Source organism: Coffea eugenioides, chromosome 4, assembly GCF_003713205.1.
Source record: "Coffea eugenioides isolate CCC68of chromosome 4, Ceug_1.0, whole genome shotgun sequence".
NCBI classification, from domain to species: domain Eukaryota; kingdom Viridiplantae; phylum Streptophyta; class Magnoliopsida; order Gentianales; family Rubiaceae; genus Coffea; species Coffea eugenioides.
The window spans coordinates 5,509,603-5,523,312 of NC_040038.1; the positions used below are offsets into that span (position 1 = coordinate 5,509,603).

General features: G+C 36.0%; 2 protein-coding genes across 2 annotated transcripts; both read right to left on the reverse strand.

The window, feature by feature from the left end:
• Positions 1 to 1,469: 1,469 nt before the first annotated feature.
• LOC113767978 (glycine-rich cell wall structural protein 1-like) lies at positions 1,470 to 4,991 on the reverse strand. Its single transcript, XM_027312186.1, has 2 exons — positions 4,906 to 4,991; positions 1,470 to 1,710 (listed from the first exon to the last, which is right to left on the reverse strand). The coding sequence occupies exons 1-2, from the start codon at positions 4,989 to 4,991 to the stop codon at positions 1,470 to 1,472; spliced, it is 327 nt and encodes a 108-aa protein (XP_027167987.1).
• Positions 4,992 to 7,210: 2,219 nt separating this feature from the next.
• On the reverse strand, positions 7,211 to 12,648 carry LOC113767979. The gene is made up of 2 exons (XM_027312187.1): positions 12,010 to 12,648; positions 7,211 to 7,972 (listed from the first exon to the last, which is right to left on the reverse strand). Exons 1-2 carry the CDS (start codon positions 12,646 to 12,648, stop codon positions 7,331 to 7,333), a joined length of 1,281 nt encoding a protein of 426 aa, XP_027167988.1. The 3' UTR covers positions 7,211 to 7,330.
• Positions 12,649 to 13,710: the final 1,062 nt, after the last annotated feature.

The following is a 13,710-nucleotide window of genomic DNA, read 5'->3' on the forward strand; positions in this document are numbered from 1 at the left end:
TTTGTTACAGTTTCTTGCCAATGGTTTACAACTGCTCCGAATAAGTCCCTTGAACAAAGCAACGCATATAATTAATTTCCTCTCTTTCTCTGACAAAAGTAATTAAATTAATTGAGTCCAACATACGTAATACATATAGGTACAGTCACAAATAAGCAAAGTGTCTCCTACAAAACACACGAAAACTCGATACTTGTTGGATTTCTTCAATTGGTTGGAGTCTAAAATAGCAAAGCAAGAGTTGAAAAATGATGCTCAATCCAGCATATAGAGATTTGGAAGACTGCGTGTCACTCATAATTAAGACAGGTATGGCCCAATATTTAAACCATAAATTGTTCGTCATAGAGGTACAAGGAAAACGGACAGAATATGTATACGCGGATGCGCGTTACTTTAATTTTCTTTTGCGTTGAGTCTAAATCAAACTATGAAACATCAGTATAGTACACTATTCATCGTACTTGATTCTGATTATCAAATGCTACATTGAAGTGATGTGGGACGTGTTTTTCCTCTTTTGACTCAATCATTCAACTTGTCCCTTCCCTCTTTTTAAGCATACTCTGTTTCTTTGCTAACCTAACCCATCTTAATTCTCGACATCACATGGGGTTTTTGCTAAATTTTGGTTTAGTCTCATTATTCTCTGGAAAACATTTTTGCATTTGATATAAAATGACAAGCGCATGGTAAGTATTTGCAAACACATATAACGGTGATATAACGGTGCAGATCTGTTAACCCATTATTTGTTGGCAAAGTGCGAGTCTTCTTAAGAACTTCTCATTCTCTGAAGCAAGAATTAGTTTAGAGCAAGACAAGAGAAAAGGTAGTCTAGGGAAATTATGAGGAAGATGCTTGGGAGGCAAGGAAATTGTGTAGTTTCCAACAAAATGAGAGGAGATTGTATGTGGTTATGAAAAGCCATTTGACCAGATATATGAATCTGTGTGTTGATTTTGTAGTCTAGGTTATTACAATTTATAACAAACATTAGCAAACTTGAAGTCTTGGCCGTCAGCACTTAGGCCCGTTTAGCAAGTGAGGTTTTTGGGTGTTTGTCTAAAACTTTGGACCTATTTGGAACCTGAGTTTTTTGGGAGTTTGTCTAAAACTTTACTGTAGTGCACTGTAAAAGTTTTTGAAAAAATTTTGTAGAAGTTTTTTGTAAGGTGAAAAACTTTTTTTTCCTTTTCTTTTTTTTTTCTTTTTCTCTTTCTCTTTCTTTTTCTTTTTCTTTCTTTCCTTTTTATTTTCTTTCCTCTCTTCTTCTTCTTCTTCTTCCTTCCCCCTCCCCCTTCCCCGTGACCTCTGCCTCCTAGCAGCAACGCAGCCTACTCCACCCCCTACTCCGCCACCGGCCCCACCTCCAGCACCTTCGCCAAGGCCTCCTCCAACCCCTCCTCCCACGCCTCCACCTGCTCCACCTCCGGCACCACCACCAATGCCTCCACCAGCCCCTCCTCCTACTCTCCCGCCTGTTCCACCCCAACTCCACTACCAGCCCCACCTCCTGCACCACCACCTGCTCCTTCAGCAACACCTCCACATGTTCCTCCACCAGCACCTCCTCCAACGCCACCACCAGCATCACCACCACTACCTGCACCTCCTCCAACTCCAGCATCACCATCGGCTCCTCCATTAGCACCTCCTCCAATGCCACCCTTCTCCTCCCCTCTACCCTTCCCCCTCCCTCTTCCCTCGCTTGGCAGTCAACGCACACCTCCTTCACGAGCCAGTCAAATTTTTTTTTTTTTTTGCAATTTTCAGCCTTCCCCTCTCCTCTCCCTCCCCGCAATCTGGTGCGTGGAAAAATCCCCCTCCCCGGTGCGATCTAGCCTCGCTACTAGATCGGCCAGAGGGGAAGGGGAAGGGTGATGGGGGAGGAGTGGGGAAGGGAATTTTTTTTTAAAAAAAAGGGGTCATACCAAACTAGGTAAAAAGAGATGATGGCAGGGGAAGATGGCGGGGAGAGGAAGAAAGGCAGAAAAAAAAAAAGGAAATGGCGCCGGAGGTGGTGGTTGGCGACGGAGGTGATGGTGGGTTGAGATAGGGGAAGAAGAAGAAAAAAAAAAGAAAGAAATTTTTTTGTGTGTGTTTTGTGTATTTTGAAGTGTGTAGGTAAAAAACTTAGAAAAGTTTTTTGGGGTCCTTAAAAACCTGGCTTCCAAACAGGCCCTTTACTATAACGTACTGTAGAAGCTTTTTAAAAAATTTTTGAAATATGTTTTTTTTAAATATTTTGAAGTGTATAGTTAAAATTTTTAAAAAGTTTTTTGAGGTTACTGTACCTAACGTTTTTAACAGGGACGGATTTAAGGTGGGGGCACGGCCCCCACTGCTCCCTTTAAATTCCTATAATACTTATATAATTTTAAGTGTGCCCCCAGAGTTTTTTTAGAAAGGATGTGAAAGAATTACGTAATTTTTTAAGTTAATTCATAAACTAAAATTCTAAAAAGATACGTTGAGCACAAATTCCATTTAAATAAGCTAAAAAAAAGCCTTTTCATTTTAACTAGCAAATACCAATCATATCATTCACTTTCTTTGGGCCCCACTCCCCAATTTTCCTTCCCTCCTTTAGTCCCCCATTTTTCCCCCACAATCGAGAGCCACTACCTTCCACAACCAAGCAGTTAGCTACTCTTTCTCTTGATCAATTCATCCAATCATATCATTCACTTCCTTTGTCCTCACTTCCCAATTTCCCTTCCCTCCACTGGTCCCTCATCTTCCCTCCACAACCGAGAGCCATTCTTACTTCCACAACCAAATTAGTTATCAAAATATAAAAACTCGCAGTGAGCAATTGTAAATAGTTTAGTTTGTTTTTGAAATAAAATTATTATTACATTAATAATTTTGAATTTGTCTTTTTATGTTTTTCATGGAATATATGCATCATTTGTACTTGTTGGTGAATTTTTTTTTTTGCTTAAAAAACTAGAAAAAAGGTAGGTAAAAAATTTTAGTATAGTTTTGCCCCCACTAAGAATTTTTTCTGGCTCCGCCCCTAGTTTTTAAAAAACTTGTAGCAGACAAGTTTGACAAAAAATTTGTCTACCAAACAAGGCCTTAGTTTTTATCATCATTCGGTTGTACATAGTTAACTGCCACTCTAGAATTTTATAGTGTGATTTTCATGTTCATTAGTTTTTAGTACCATGTAAATCATACAGAATTAAATGAAGATCTTTTATGAGAGATTCCTATAATTCATTTTGTTCTTTTTTTAAATTTCTAGTAGGAGAAAGGTGGAATTTAAGAAGTTGGACAGAGAAAAAGGATTTGAGCCTAAGAACTCTCAAGTTTTTAGACGAAAGAACAAAGCAGTGGATGAAATCCCTAATCCAACCAATGAAGAAAACTGTTTTATTTTTGTTCCCTCTTAAAAATCCAACGGTGATAAAATTTACTCTATCAAAAGGATTAATCTTTTATACACTGTCAGTTTTAAATAAATGACAACTACGCAAAATTTGAAATCCAACTTTTGTACATGTGTCATGGATCCAACTGTGATAATGTATATACTATCAGTGTATATAAGATTTACTCTATCGAGAGGATTAATTTTTCCAACACTGACAATATATGCACTGTCAGTCTTGGATGAATGACACCAGCTTTTACACATCTATCATGGATCCAACGGTGATATTGTATATATTGTCAATGTAAATAAGATTTACTCATATCAAAACCATTAGTCATATATTTAATAATCTTCGGCGATATGAAATACATTATAAATTAAACATAAACTTATAAAGTGTTTGGTATTAGAGATACAAAAGTTAGATACTTTTTGGATTTGATTAGACAATGAACAATCCTAATCAACTAACAACCAAGAATAAAAAAAAAATGCATTTTCGCTCTGCATGGAGTAGTCCCACTCAATCGATTACAGTAAAGTTGAAAGTTGATTATTACATACTATTATAGAACGGCACGTCTCAATATTTAAACCATTTTTGATATATATAGAGAGAGAGAGAGAGTTCAAATGTACACGTATGAAAGTAGAAAAACTTATTATGACGCGGATCCGCGTTACTTTCATTTTCATGAGGTCTTTATAATTTTATAAAGCCATCAATCAATTCGTGTACTTGATTCTTGTTTCCAAAACACCTAATCGAATTTTTTTATGTCAAATTTTGAGTCTTTCCCCCTTTACGTAAAATTCAACTTGTAGTATATCTTTTCTATTTTTAGCACACATTTATTTTCCTATGTTCGACTGGACATGGGTATATCCCTTTACATTAAATTTCTCACCGTTTGGGCCATGTTTTGGCATTTTTCCAGTGAAGTCGTACAACTTTTTTTTAACAAAAAAAGATATTCATGTTTCTTCTTTTGGCTGTTTAGAAATTGAAAAGTGAGTGCAATTTTTGTTTGAGAGAGAAAAAAAATAATTCAGAAAGAAGCTAAGGGGTGTCTCATTAGTATAAAGGGACATTGGTATAGAGACAGACAAGAAGGGTTTGTTCGTTTGTCAACGGCGCGTACCAGGAATTCCTCATATTTCAAACCATGAACTAATAATAGTAGTAAAGACGAAACTGAAACTCCATAGTTTGTGGCAAATAATTAATAGATTTGTTGGTTTCTGTTTGAGTTGGTGAATATTCTGCGCTTAGGATATTTTCTCTGTTTGTTCTTTTCTCCCGCAAATTGCCCATTATCAAGAAGGTGAAGTCCACAATCCCGAATGAATTTGTCCTTATTTGTTCAACACGTTTGCTAATTTTCGAAAATCGTGTAGGACATGAAATGTGCTAAAGTTGGTAATCTTATAATATTCTTACACAACCACCAGCTCTTGGGCTGGTGGCCACCATCAAGCCCTTAAGGCTTTGATGGAGTGGGAGGCAATCACCAAAATACCACTCTTGTGGCTCTGCTGCAAATCCAGACGGGTGCGTAGTGCACCCGTCTGGTCCGGTGGTGATTCTGTCCCCATCGGTCCCCATAGGCTCAGTTGAGCCTCCCCCGTAGATAGAGTAGGAGTAGGAGTAGGGATGACAATTGACAGAAAAAAAAATTATAATATTCTTACACAATCAAAATGAAAAAAAAAAAAGAATTTAAAACAACAATCTTTCACATATATTTTTAATTTACTTTAGAGCTTGGAGAATTTAAACATGAGTTGCTGAGTTTCCAATTGAACATAAAAGATATAATAATCTACAGCATGTACATGTCATGATCCTTGAACAAGAACTTCTTCAATTTCGAAGGAGACATATCACACATCTAACGACATAATTTGTGATAGGGCAGATGGGAATGGTCGTTATCATTTGAACTCTATTGAGATTTTTCCAAGTAGACCCACTAAAAATCAACACCCCTTTTACACTTTTGGGCAACTTAGTTATTGTCCGACCCTTTACACGGTTTCTGTGAGAAGACGTGTGACATTTTCTAAAGCATAACGCGATTGTGTGTGTGTGTGTGGGCGCGCGCTTGTGTGTGTTTTTGAAAGCATAACGCGATTTGTTTTCTCTATGTGACGCTTTTGCTCTGATTGTGGTAAATATAGTGGGAAACTTAATTAATAACATGATTATAGAAAGGTGATAAGATTCATCAAGACAAGACATGGTAAAAATTTGGTGTTATTCTTGATGTTTAACGTTGAGGGCAACAGATCGATAATGTTCCGTTTCAGCTTTAATTAGGGTTTGTTCATGTTCTTTATATATATTGCTACGATGTTAACGATGTCCTACTGAAGATTATAACTAGATTATATTCATATTTTGACTAGATTAGAAAAAGGAAAGAAATGCATAAGAAAGGCATAGGAATCTAGTCATTACTACTTGATTGCTACATCAACGATGCATTGGACTGCAAGAATTTACGTGGTGTTCTGCCTCTGTCAGTGCAATCAAAAGTAGCCTTGGTGGTCTTGCCAAAGTTACCACGAAATTTCGTGAACTGGACGGACAACTTCATCGTCTATTCTATCAAGCGCATTTATGGAAAGTTGGAAACCTATTTGAGATTTAAGAAGTCAGGAGAGGATATTTGAATCCAAAATTTCTGAATTTTGAATACTAGACTAAAAACATCCGACAATTAGTTTTCAAGTTTTTTTTTTTTTCCATTACTTTCATATGAATGCTCTAGTAGCAGCATCACAAAGGTTGGTCGAAGAGATTGAGGACTTGGTAGAATGATTTGCGTTTGTGAATTTTAACTCCCATGATTAGGTAAATCACACGGGATCCTCAGTGCCACTGTTTCAGTGACAACTCAGTATCACTTCTATATTTATGTCAAGTGTCCTGTTTATTTAATTTGTCATGTGTTATTTATTTAAATTTCTTCTACCATCACGTGATAAGTAGAATTGGCACTGAATTTGGCACCGAGTAGTGGCATAGAGGATCCCAACTGGACCTACGTATTTTGCACGAAAGTACAAATAAAAACTTCATAAATTTAATTATTTGGTGAATGTGGGGTTAAGCTATCTGCACATGATGGCACATTTGCTCGCAAATAGTTATTTTCAATTGGAACTTATTTTGATTTTTTTATTTTCCTACATGTGACTCATTTCTAACCAAATCATTGCATTTATTTTCTGTTCAACATATACATTTTACACAACAAAATCCAATGGATTGTTTTCTTTTTTCTTTTCTCGTCAAATATCCAATGGATTTGTTGCTAGGTTGATTACATTAAATTAGGAAAATTTGATCCAATTAAATCATGTGGGGGTAAAATGAAAAAGTTATTAAAACTTTCTGTGGGGGTTAATGAGAAAAGGTTCAATTACTACTCGATTTGAATTGGTTTACAAGAATCATCCTGCAATCTTTTTTTTTTTCTGGATAAAATAGAAGCCAATATTATTAATAAAGTAGTTGAAAATCGTTCAATACGATTTGCTTAATAAAGAAAACTACACTAATAGTAAAAAATACATAGAACATATCACAGGTATATTTAATTTAAAAAATTATTAGATGTAACAGAATTATAAAATAAGAAAGATTACATTATTTGGATAGATGATTATTTGTCAAAATTTATTTGCTTACATCATCATTACAATTTCCAACACACCTTTTTATCTTCCCAATTACCTTTTTATCTCACATACATCACATCACAAAAAATGCTACAGTAAAAATATCTCAAATAATTTACAATCCAAATAGAGCCTATGCACGTACAGTCAGACACTAACCCTCTCAAAACTATGAATTGCTGTGTGTACAAATTAAAAATCGACCCCCAAAGAATCTTACAAACACAAAAACGAACCTTTATTTTTATACCTATGTTGTCAGTTGAACTCCATGACCTTTGGAGCATACATGAGTAGCCTATCCAAAGCCGTCCACGAAAACTTCCTTGCAAATAAGTGGCAAATATTGGTCTTCCGCCCATTGTACTCGCAAGTTTGTCCATTCCTCATCCGATTCAAGAAATCAGGGGTAATCTCATATCTACTGAATCTATGGGGGTGGGCTCCACCCTTTGACCAGTCAACCCAAGTCAACGTCCTATCAGAATTTTTCCTCCCATATTTCATCCCAACAAAAGTTGGCAAATAATGTTCATCTGCATAACAACTAGACTTGCAATGTCTTTTGAACAATGGGAAATAAATCCGGTCTGAAACCACCTGGATTGCGAGTTCCCGGTCCATTTCGAACCATTGGGCACCTTTTCTCCAGTCTGATTTGTTGATAACCGGTTTCATCTTCTTGTTATATCGGCCTTGGCCGGTTGGACCGGGTAGATCGTAGGAGTCCACAAAGGTTTCGGTCGAGTTAATGAGGTAATTATAAATTGTAGAGAAATTGAACAAGGGTATGCATGATTCTGAGAGAAGAACAAATCTTTGGTTAGAGAAATCAAGCAAAGCATTGGCTAGCAAACGCCTCTCTGCTTCGATCATGTTCACTTTTCCCCACTCAACGTCCTGCATGAACGTGGGCACGAATAGTTTGAGATTCTAAGACTCCGTTTTGCTCCCGGATCCAGCAAAAGGAAAGTTCAAGAAAAAGAAATGTGATCCAAATAAAAAAAATCATATTCTCTCTAGTAGTTTCGCACGCTAATGAAATAGATGAAGGTAACCATGTACTGATAAAACAGTTTGCCCTTCCAAATAGTAACCTATGCAGTAAAAGTAAGGGATAATTTTGGAAACCTCCCTTTATGTTTCCGACAATTTCACTTAATATTTTTGACATTTTAAAAATTACACTCACCTCTCTTACCCGTTTAAAATGACAATACAAACATTAACATTCTAATGAAACTCCTTTGTTTACTATATACTTTGCTATGCTTGTACAAAGGATGGATTTTATACTTTTTTATTTTTCAATTTCCCTTCTTGTTCATTACTCTTATATTTTGTTACCAAAATCACAATGCTATCAGTCCCCAGTCTCCATCGTGATTAAATGTCAAACTACTAATACATTTTTGATAGCTTTGAATATCAATTAATTTTTTAGCAGCTCTTGTTTGTTTATTTATTTATTTTGATATCAAAATCAACAATAAATCAATAATAACTAAAAACTAAATAGCCCTCAGGGGAGGTTTCTGAAATTATCTCCAAAAGTAATCAGCAAGATGCCAACGTTGGCAGGCCTGCACCTAAGGCCTTCTCAAACTAGGCCTTTTAAACTTAGGAAGATTGGCCGGCCCTGCGCCAACAAATATAGAAATCGGGTTGAACACTAGGAGAACGCCTTAAAGTACTTAATGTCATTAACCAACTGAAAAGCGCGAGATTTGTAGTTTGACTGTCGACTCTTAATCTTACAATTAAAGTTTCATATGAATCCAGAAAGGAAAAAAAGAAAAAAAAGAAGCACTGTGTATCTCCAAAAGTAATTAGTTCCCCAAAGTACATCTTAAGTTGATGTATTGCTGCATTAAAATAAGGATTAATCATTTCTACACTGACAGTGTATACACTATCAGCGTTGGATGAATGACAACTATGCAAAATTTGAATTTGAAATTCAACTGTTACACACATGTCATGAATCAAACGGTGATAGTTTATACACTGTCATGTCAGTGTATATAAGATTTACTCTTAAAATAATAGTAATCAAGTTGTTGAACATGACTTTGACTAAAATGACTTCCAATTGGTGAACGATTAACAACTCTTTTGGCTCATGATTTCGAACTTCATAGAATATGCTATGTTTAGCAGCTCACACTTGGGTAAATCTGGTTTTCACATATCCACTGGTCCAGATTGTATCACACCACTTGGTGAGATGGTGTGGTATAATATGAGCCATTGGATATATAAAAATCAGGTTTACTCAAGTTTTTGATCATGTTCACTGCATCTAAATCTTCTCTGATATCACATGAATAAAAGGCTTATGTACAAATAAGAAAGGGTTTTATCAGCTACTTGCGTGCTCTTACTTCCTAGGGCCAACCAATTTGTCAATACAAGAATTTATGCCGGGATAAAGTGAAACAACACATAATAAGATAGGGCCGTATAACATTCCCCTAGTGAGTTTTCCTTTGCTTTCTCTTTTGCTGTGACTTTTCTTAATCTCTTTCTTGCATGAAGAAAGGAATTTTGGAAACTTTTATAGAAAATTGAAATGAAAGAATTTAATTTCCTTTGGTTTCAAAAGAGCGGAACCTAAGTAACATGAACTTTGCCCATTCCTGAAATCACTACTGTACTTTTCCTGTGTGTTTTTTATTCTTGCCAGCTACTATATAATATAGTGACTGAAGCAAAACAAAAATAAATATGTAACTAACCAAAACTAATTCAAATAGGCCATATATATAGATGAAACGTGTCAAAATGAAGAACTTCTCCTATTAGTTGATGAGTTACATGGTTGATTGCCTCAGCTTGCTTTAGGTTCGCGCATGTCGCGAGTATGAACATTTTCTTGAAAGATTCAAGATTGCAGAAAGGCTGTTTGTTTATTGGATGGAACCTATAAGGTTAATTAATATAGACCAAGACTTTCTCTTTTTTTTTTTTTTTTTTTTTTCTTTTCTTTACTTTTTTTCGGGTTTTAGTCTAGATTGACTAGGACCTTGAAAGTGAAAATTTTGAAAGTCGTTTTCATCCCTAAAATTCAACTTCTTTCCTGTAAAGGACGAATTTCAACTTCTTTTTATCAGAAAAAAAGAAGTCCACAAAAATGATTTCAGTCAAAAATTCGTAATTGATAGTATTCAACTAACTAAACTAGTGAGTGAATGGTGGGTGATCTTCCGCCGAATCACTAAACAGCAACATTGAACTACGTAAAAGACTATAAAATACAAAAACTCCTGAATTCTCCCCCAATTTTAGCCGCCACCACCTCCCCAGATCATCCTAAGAAGAAGTCTTTCAGACTTTGAGATTGAAACTATGCAATACCAAAAAAAAAAAAAAAAAAACCTAGGGGATCAATTGCATGCGACAGCTTATGTGACTGACGTATATGTAATAAACCTTATTAAAATGCTAAGGCACAGAAAAATTATCTAGAAGTCTTGCGTGGGATGCAATTGCTTTTCCAATTTCAATAATTTACAAGTTTGCATCTCAAATCTCAATCCTTGAGTCTCCAAATTTCCTCCAGCAAAGGCAGATTTACCTTCCTTAGAATTTGAAATTTTATGTTCTATTATTTTTTTTTTGTTTTTCTTAAAAGATCATTAAACTGTTAACTTTAAGCTTGTCCGTAAGAAAACTAGGAACTATATATCTCCCAAAATTTCCTAAGACTGAAAATGATAGATACCCAACTTCTTCTTGATTACATCCACTATTTGCAAGAGTTGACCATCCCAAAATTCTATTTAAATTGTCTTGAAAAACAGGTCAATGGTCTGAACTAAACCTATTAGCATGCATGAACCCAATAGTGATTTGGGTTCATCTGGACAGGTTTCCTAGAGTGAAATTTTGCCGTATAGTTAGGCACGTCACACATGTCCCACAGGTTTCGAATATCTAAAACTGTTCAAAAAATCAAGATTAATTGGCGGCCTTTGCTACAATTAGATCGATTACTGGATTTAACTAATCAATATATATATGTTGGTGCCAATAATTTGCCCCCAAAAACAAAAAAAGAGAAAAAAGTCCACTTGTTAATCAGCTTTTTAAAAACTAAACTTCAAGCCTAAGTGCACTGACTTCACATCTTATGTTAGTGCTTTTTTATCGGAAAATTTTACGCGCTTAGCCCTGTTAATGGCCGTAAGCTTTGACTAGCTACTTCCTATAATTTCTACGAGACCATTGAAAACTTATAACACCAGATGTTTTGCTGTCTTTACTTTCTTCTTTTAACTTTGAAGGAGGACAGACATATCAGATCAGTTAAGAAGGACAAGAAGATGATCAGTCAAAAAAACGAAATGGTGCTATGATTTATTTTCATTGCTGGCAGCTGGAGATTGTAATTTTGGTAAATTATGAAAACACTCCTTTAAGTTCAAATATTCTAGTAATTTAGCTCTTTCAGGATTCAAATTATTGAATTATAGAAGCATTTGCTATTACAATTGTTTTTTTTTTTACTTGTCACGTTTGTCTAAATTTAAAAAACTATAAGCAAACACCCAGTGACACGCAATGTAATTGAGAAGGAACATTCTTTGCAATCTAATCTCAAAATTCTAATCATATTAAGAGGTCGATAAAACAATGTCATGAATGTAAATGTTCCTACTATTAGACATGATTTTTAACTACTTGTATTTCGTGTCCTCTCTCGTTGGATCTCAATGCATCCTTTTTTGAATACCTTGATCTATGAGTTATGAGTAGATTTTAAAAATAAATAAATAAATAAGGGATCACGAAGAACACCAAATTCGCATAACATAAAACAATTAATAATGCCAGATATTAACTACACAAAAATGCATAATCCCTAATGATTAACGTACAACATGATGAAGATGATATAGAAAATGAATGTGTGTGGAGAATTGCTTGAGACGTACCTTACTAGGGATGTTTCGGCCATGAAACACTGAACCTTCAGGCATTGTACCGTTGTAAGATGGGGAGGAATGAATATAAATGGAGTAAAGCCCTTCATGCCCTTTGAAAAATCGTTCCCAAAGACGTGCCAGTGGCAATTCTCCTCTAACAAGAAACATGAATGCAACCTTAGGGGTGCGCTTGAATGGATATTCATTGATCCGGGGAACCATTGAAGCCCTCCAAAGCAACTGCTCATCGGTCATCTGGTGCGTCAAATTTTTTGGGGTCGTGAAATCTTTTAGTGTGATCAATCTTGGAGGTTGTGGTGGTGGAAACACTATCGGCGGCGGATAGGAACCGGGTACCGGTGCTGGTGCAGAACATAATACAGGTGGCGGAGGAGGTGGAGGGGATGGCGAAGGTGGTGGAGGTGGTGGCAGTGGTAGAGTTGATTGGCTGGTAGAGAATAACTTGAATTGCAAGTTGAAGGGATTCTCGGCTAGATAAAAACTTAGACTTACTCCGATAACTAATCCAGAGCCAAAGAACATAAAATAGAGAACAAGGTTATGGAAATGTCTTTGAAAGCTGAACAAATTTGATATTTGCAATTGTTGTTGCTGCTGCTGCTGCTGTTGCTGATGACCCTGTTTCATCTTCTCGGGTGTGTCTTATTTCTGCCGTGTTCGATGGGAGGGAATAATTGTGAGGACTAAAGGGAGGTGGGAAGGTTCACAATAGAGGTTTTCTCTGTTCTGTTGAAAGATATATGTTGAAGAACATATATATATGTATATAGACTTAGTAGACCCGATCTATATACGGGTCTACTTGTGAAACCTGATGTAGTCAATAGTTACTTGACATTTCCTTCCTGCTGATTTTCATTTCTGTCATATCATCATACAACTATGTGGCTATTAAATACACCACATAGTTTATCAATAAATTCGCGCATCAAACCAACCTAAGTTGTTTGCCCCTGACGAAAGGCATATACTATTACTATATGGTACGTAGTGCCTTTTTACAGGGATGTGGAACAGCTTTGTTTTGGGCGTCACACACACACACACACGCACTAACACAGAGAGCGAGAGATGGGGAGGAAAAGAAGATTGTTGAAGTTGGGTACAATGAGTTTAACCTCTTCTCTTGAGGGTGGTGCTGGAACTGTGGTCAAATAACTTCACGGGCTATAGAGTAGATAAAAAAAGATCATGTATGTATGTAAAAGTTGTAAATCACCTTGACAGACATGTAAAATTAATTGGAGATAAGCCACTTCTTTTTAGCTAGGCGGATAAAAAGGTTAATTTCTTCCTTCTTGTCTTATTCCAACATGCTTCTCAAACAGTCAAAGGTGAATATTATCACGCAATTCTTGAGATTCCCTAGAACAATCAAGACGATCAATCTTTGCTGTGATGAAAAAAAGAAAGAAAGATAAAAAGGAATCTAACTGCCTTTTGACTTGATAATTTTACCTGTTGCAATAAGCTGCCTGTTCTTTAAATGGAAAGGCCTTTCCAATTGCAAATGAATAACTCAAAAAAGTACCTATTTCTCCAAATCAAGTAATCTGAAAAATGCAATTGGCCGTGCCTCTTGGAACAAGACAGAAGGAACAAGAAACTGGGGGTCGCTCGTGAACGTGTTTTTGCCTGTGTATAAGTGTGTGTGCTTTTGTCTGTGTGGAGAGAGCGAATTGATGTCTT

What these genes read in the sequence shown, in the direction of transcription:
- LOC113767979 (XM_027312187.1), bottom strand. Translation starts at nt 12,648, where the DNA reads ATGAAACAGGGTCATCAGCAACAGCAGCAGCAGCAGCAACAACAATTG. An exon ending in GCCGAAACATCCCTAGTAAG is followed by an intron (nt 7,973 to 12,009) that starts GTACGTCTCAAG and finishes ACGTTCATGCAG; the next exon opens with GACGTTGAGTGGGGAAAAGT.
- LOC113767978 (XM_027312186.1), bottom strand. Translation starts at nt 4,991, where the DNA reads ATGGGGACCGATGGGGACAGAATCACCACCGGACCAGACGGGTGCACT. An exon ending in GCAGCAGAGCCACAAGAGTG is followed by an intron (nt 1,711 to 4,905) that starts GTATTTTGGTGA and finishes TTGACTGCCAAG; the next exon opens with CGAGGGAAGAGGGAGGGGGA.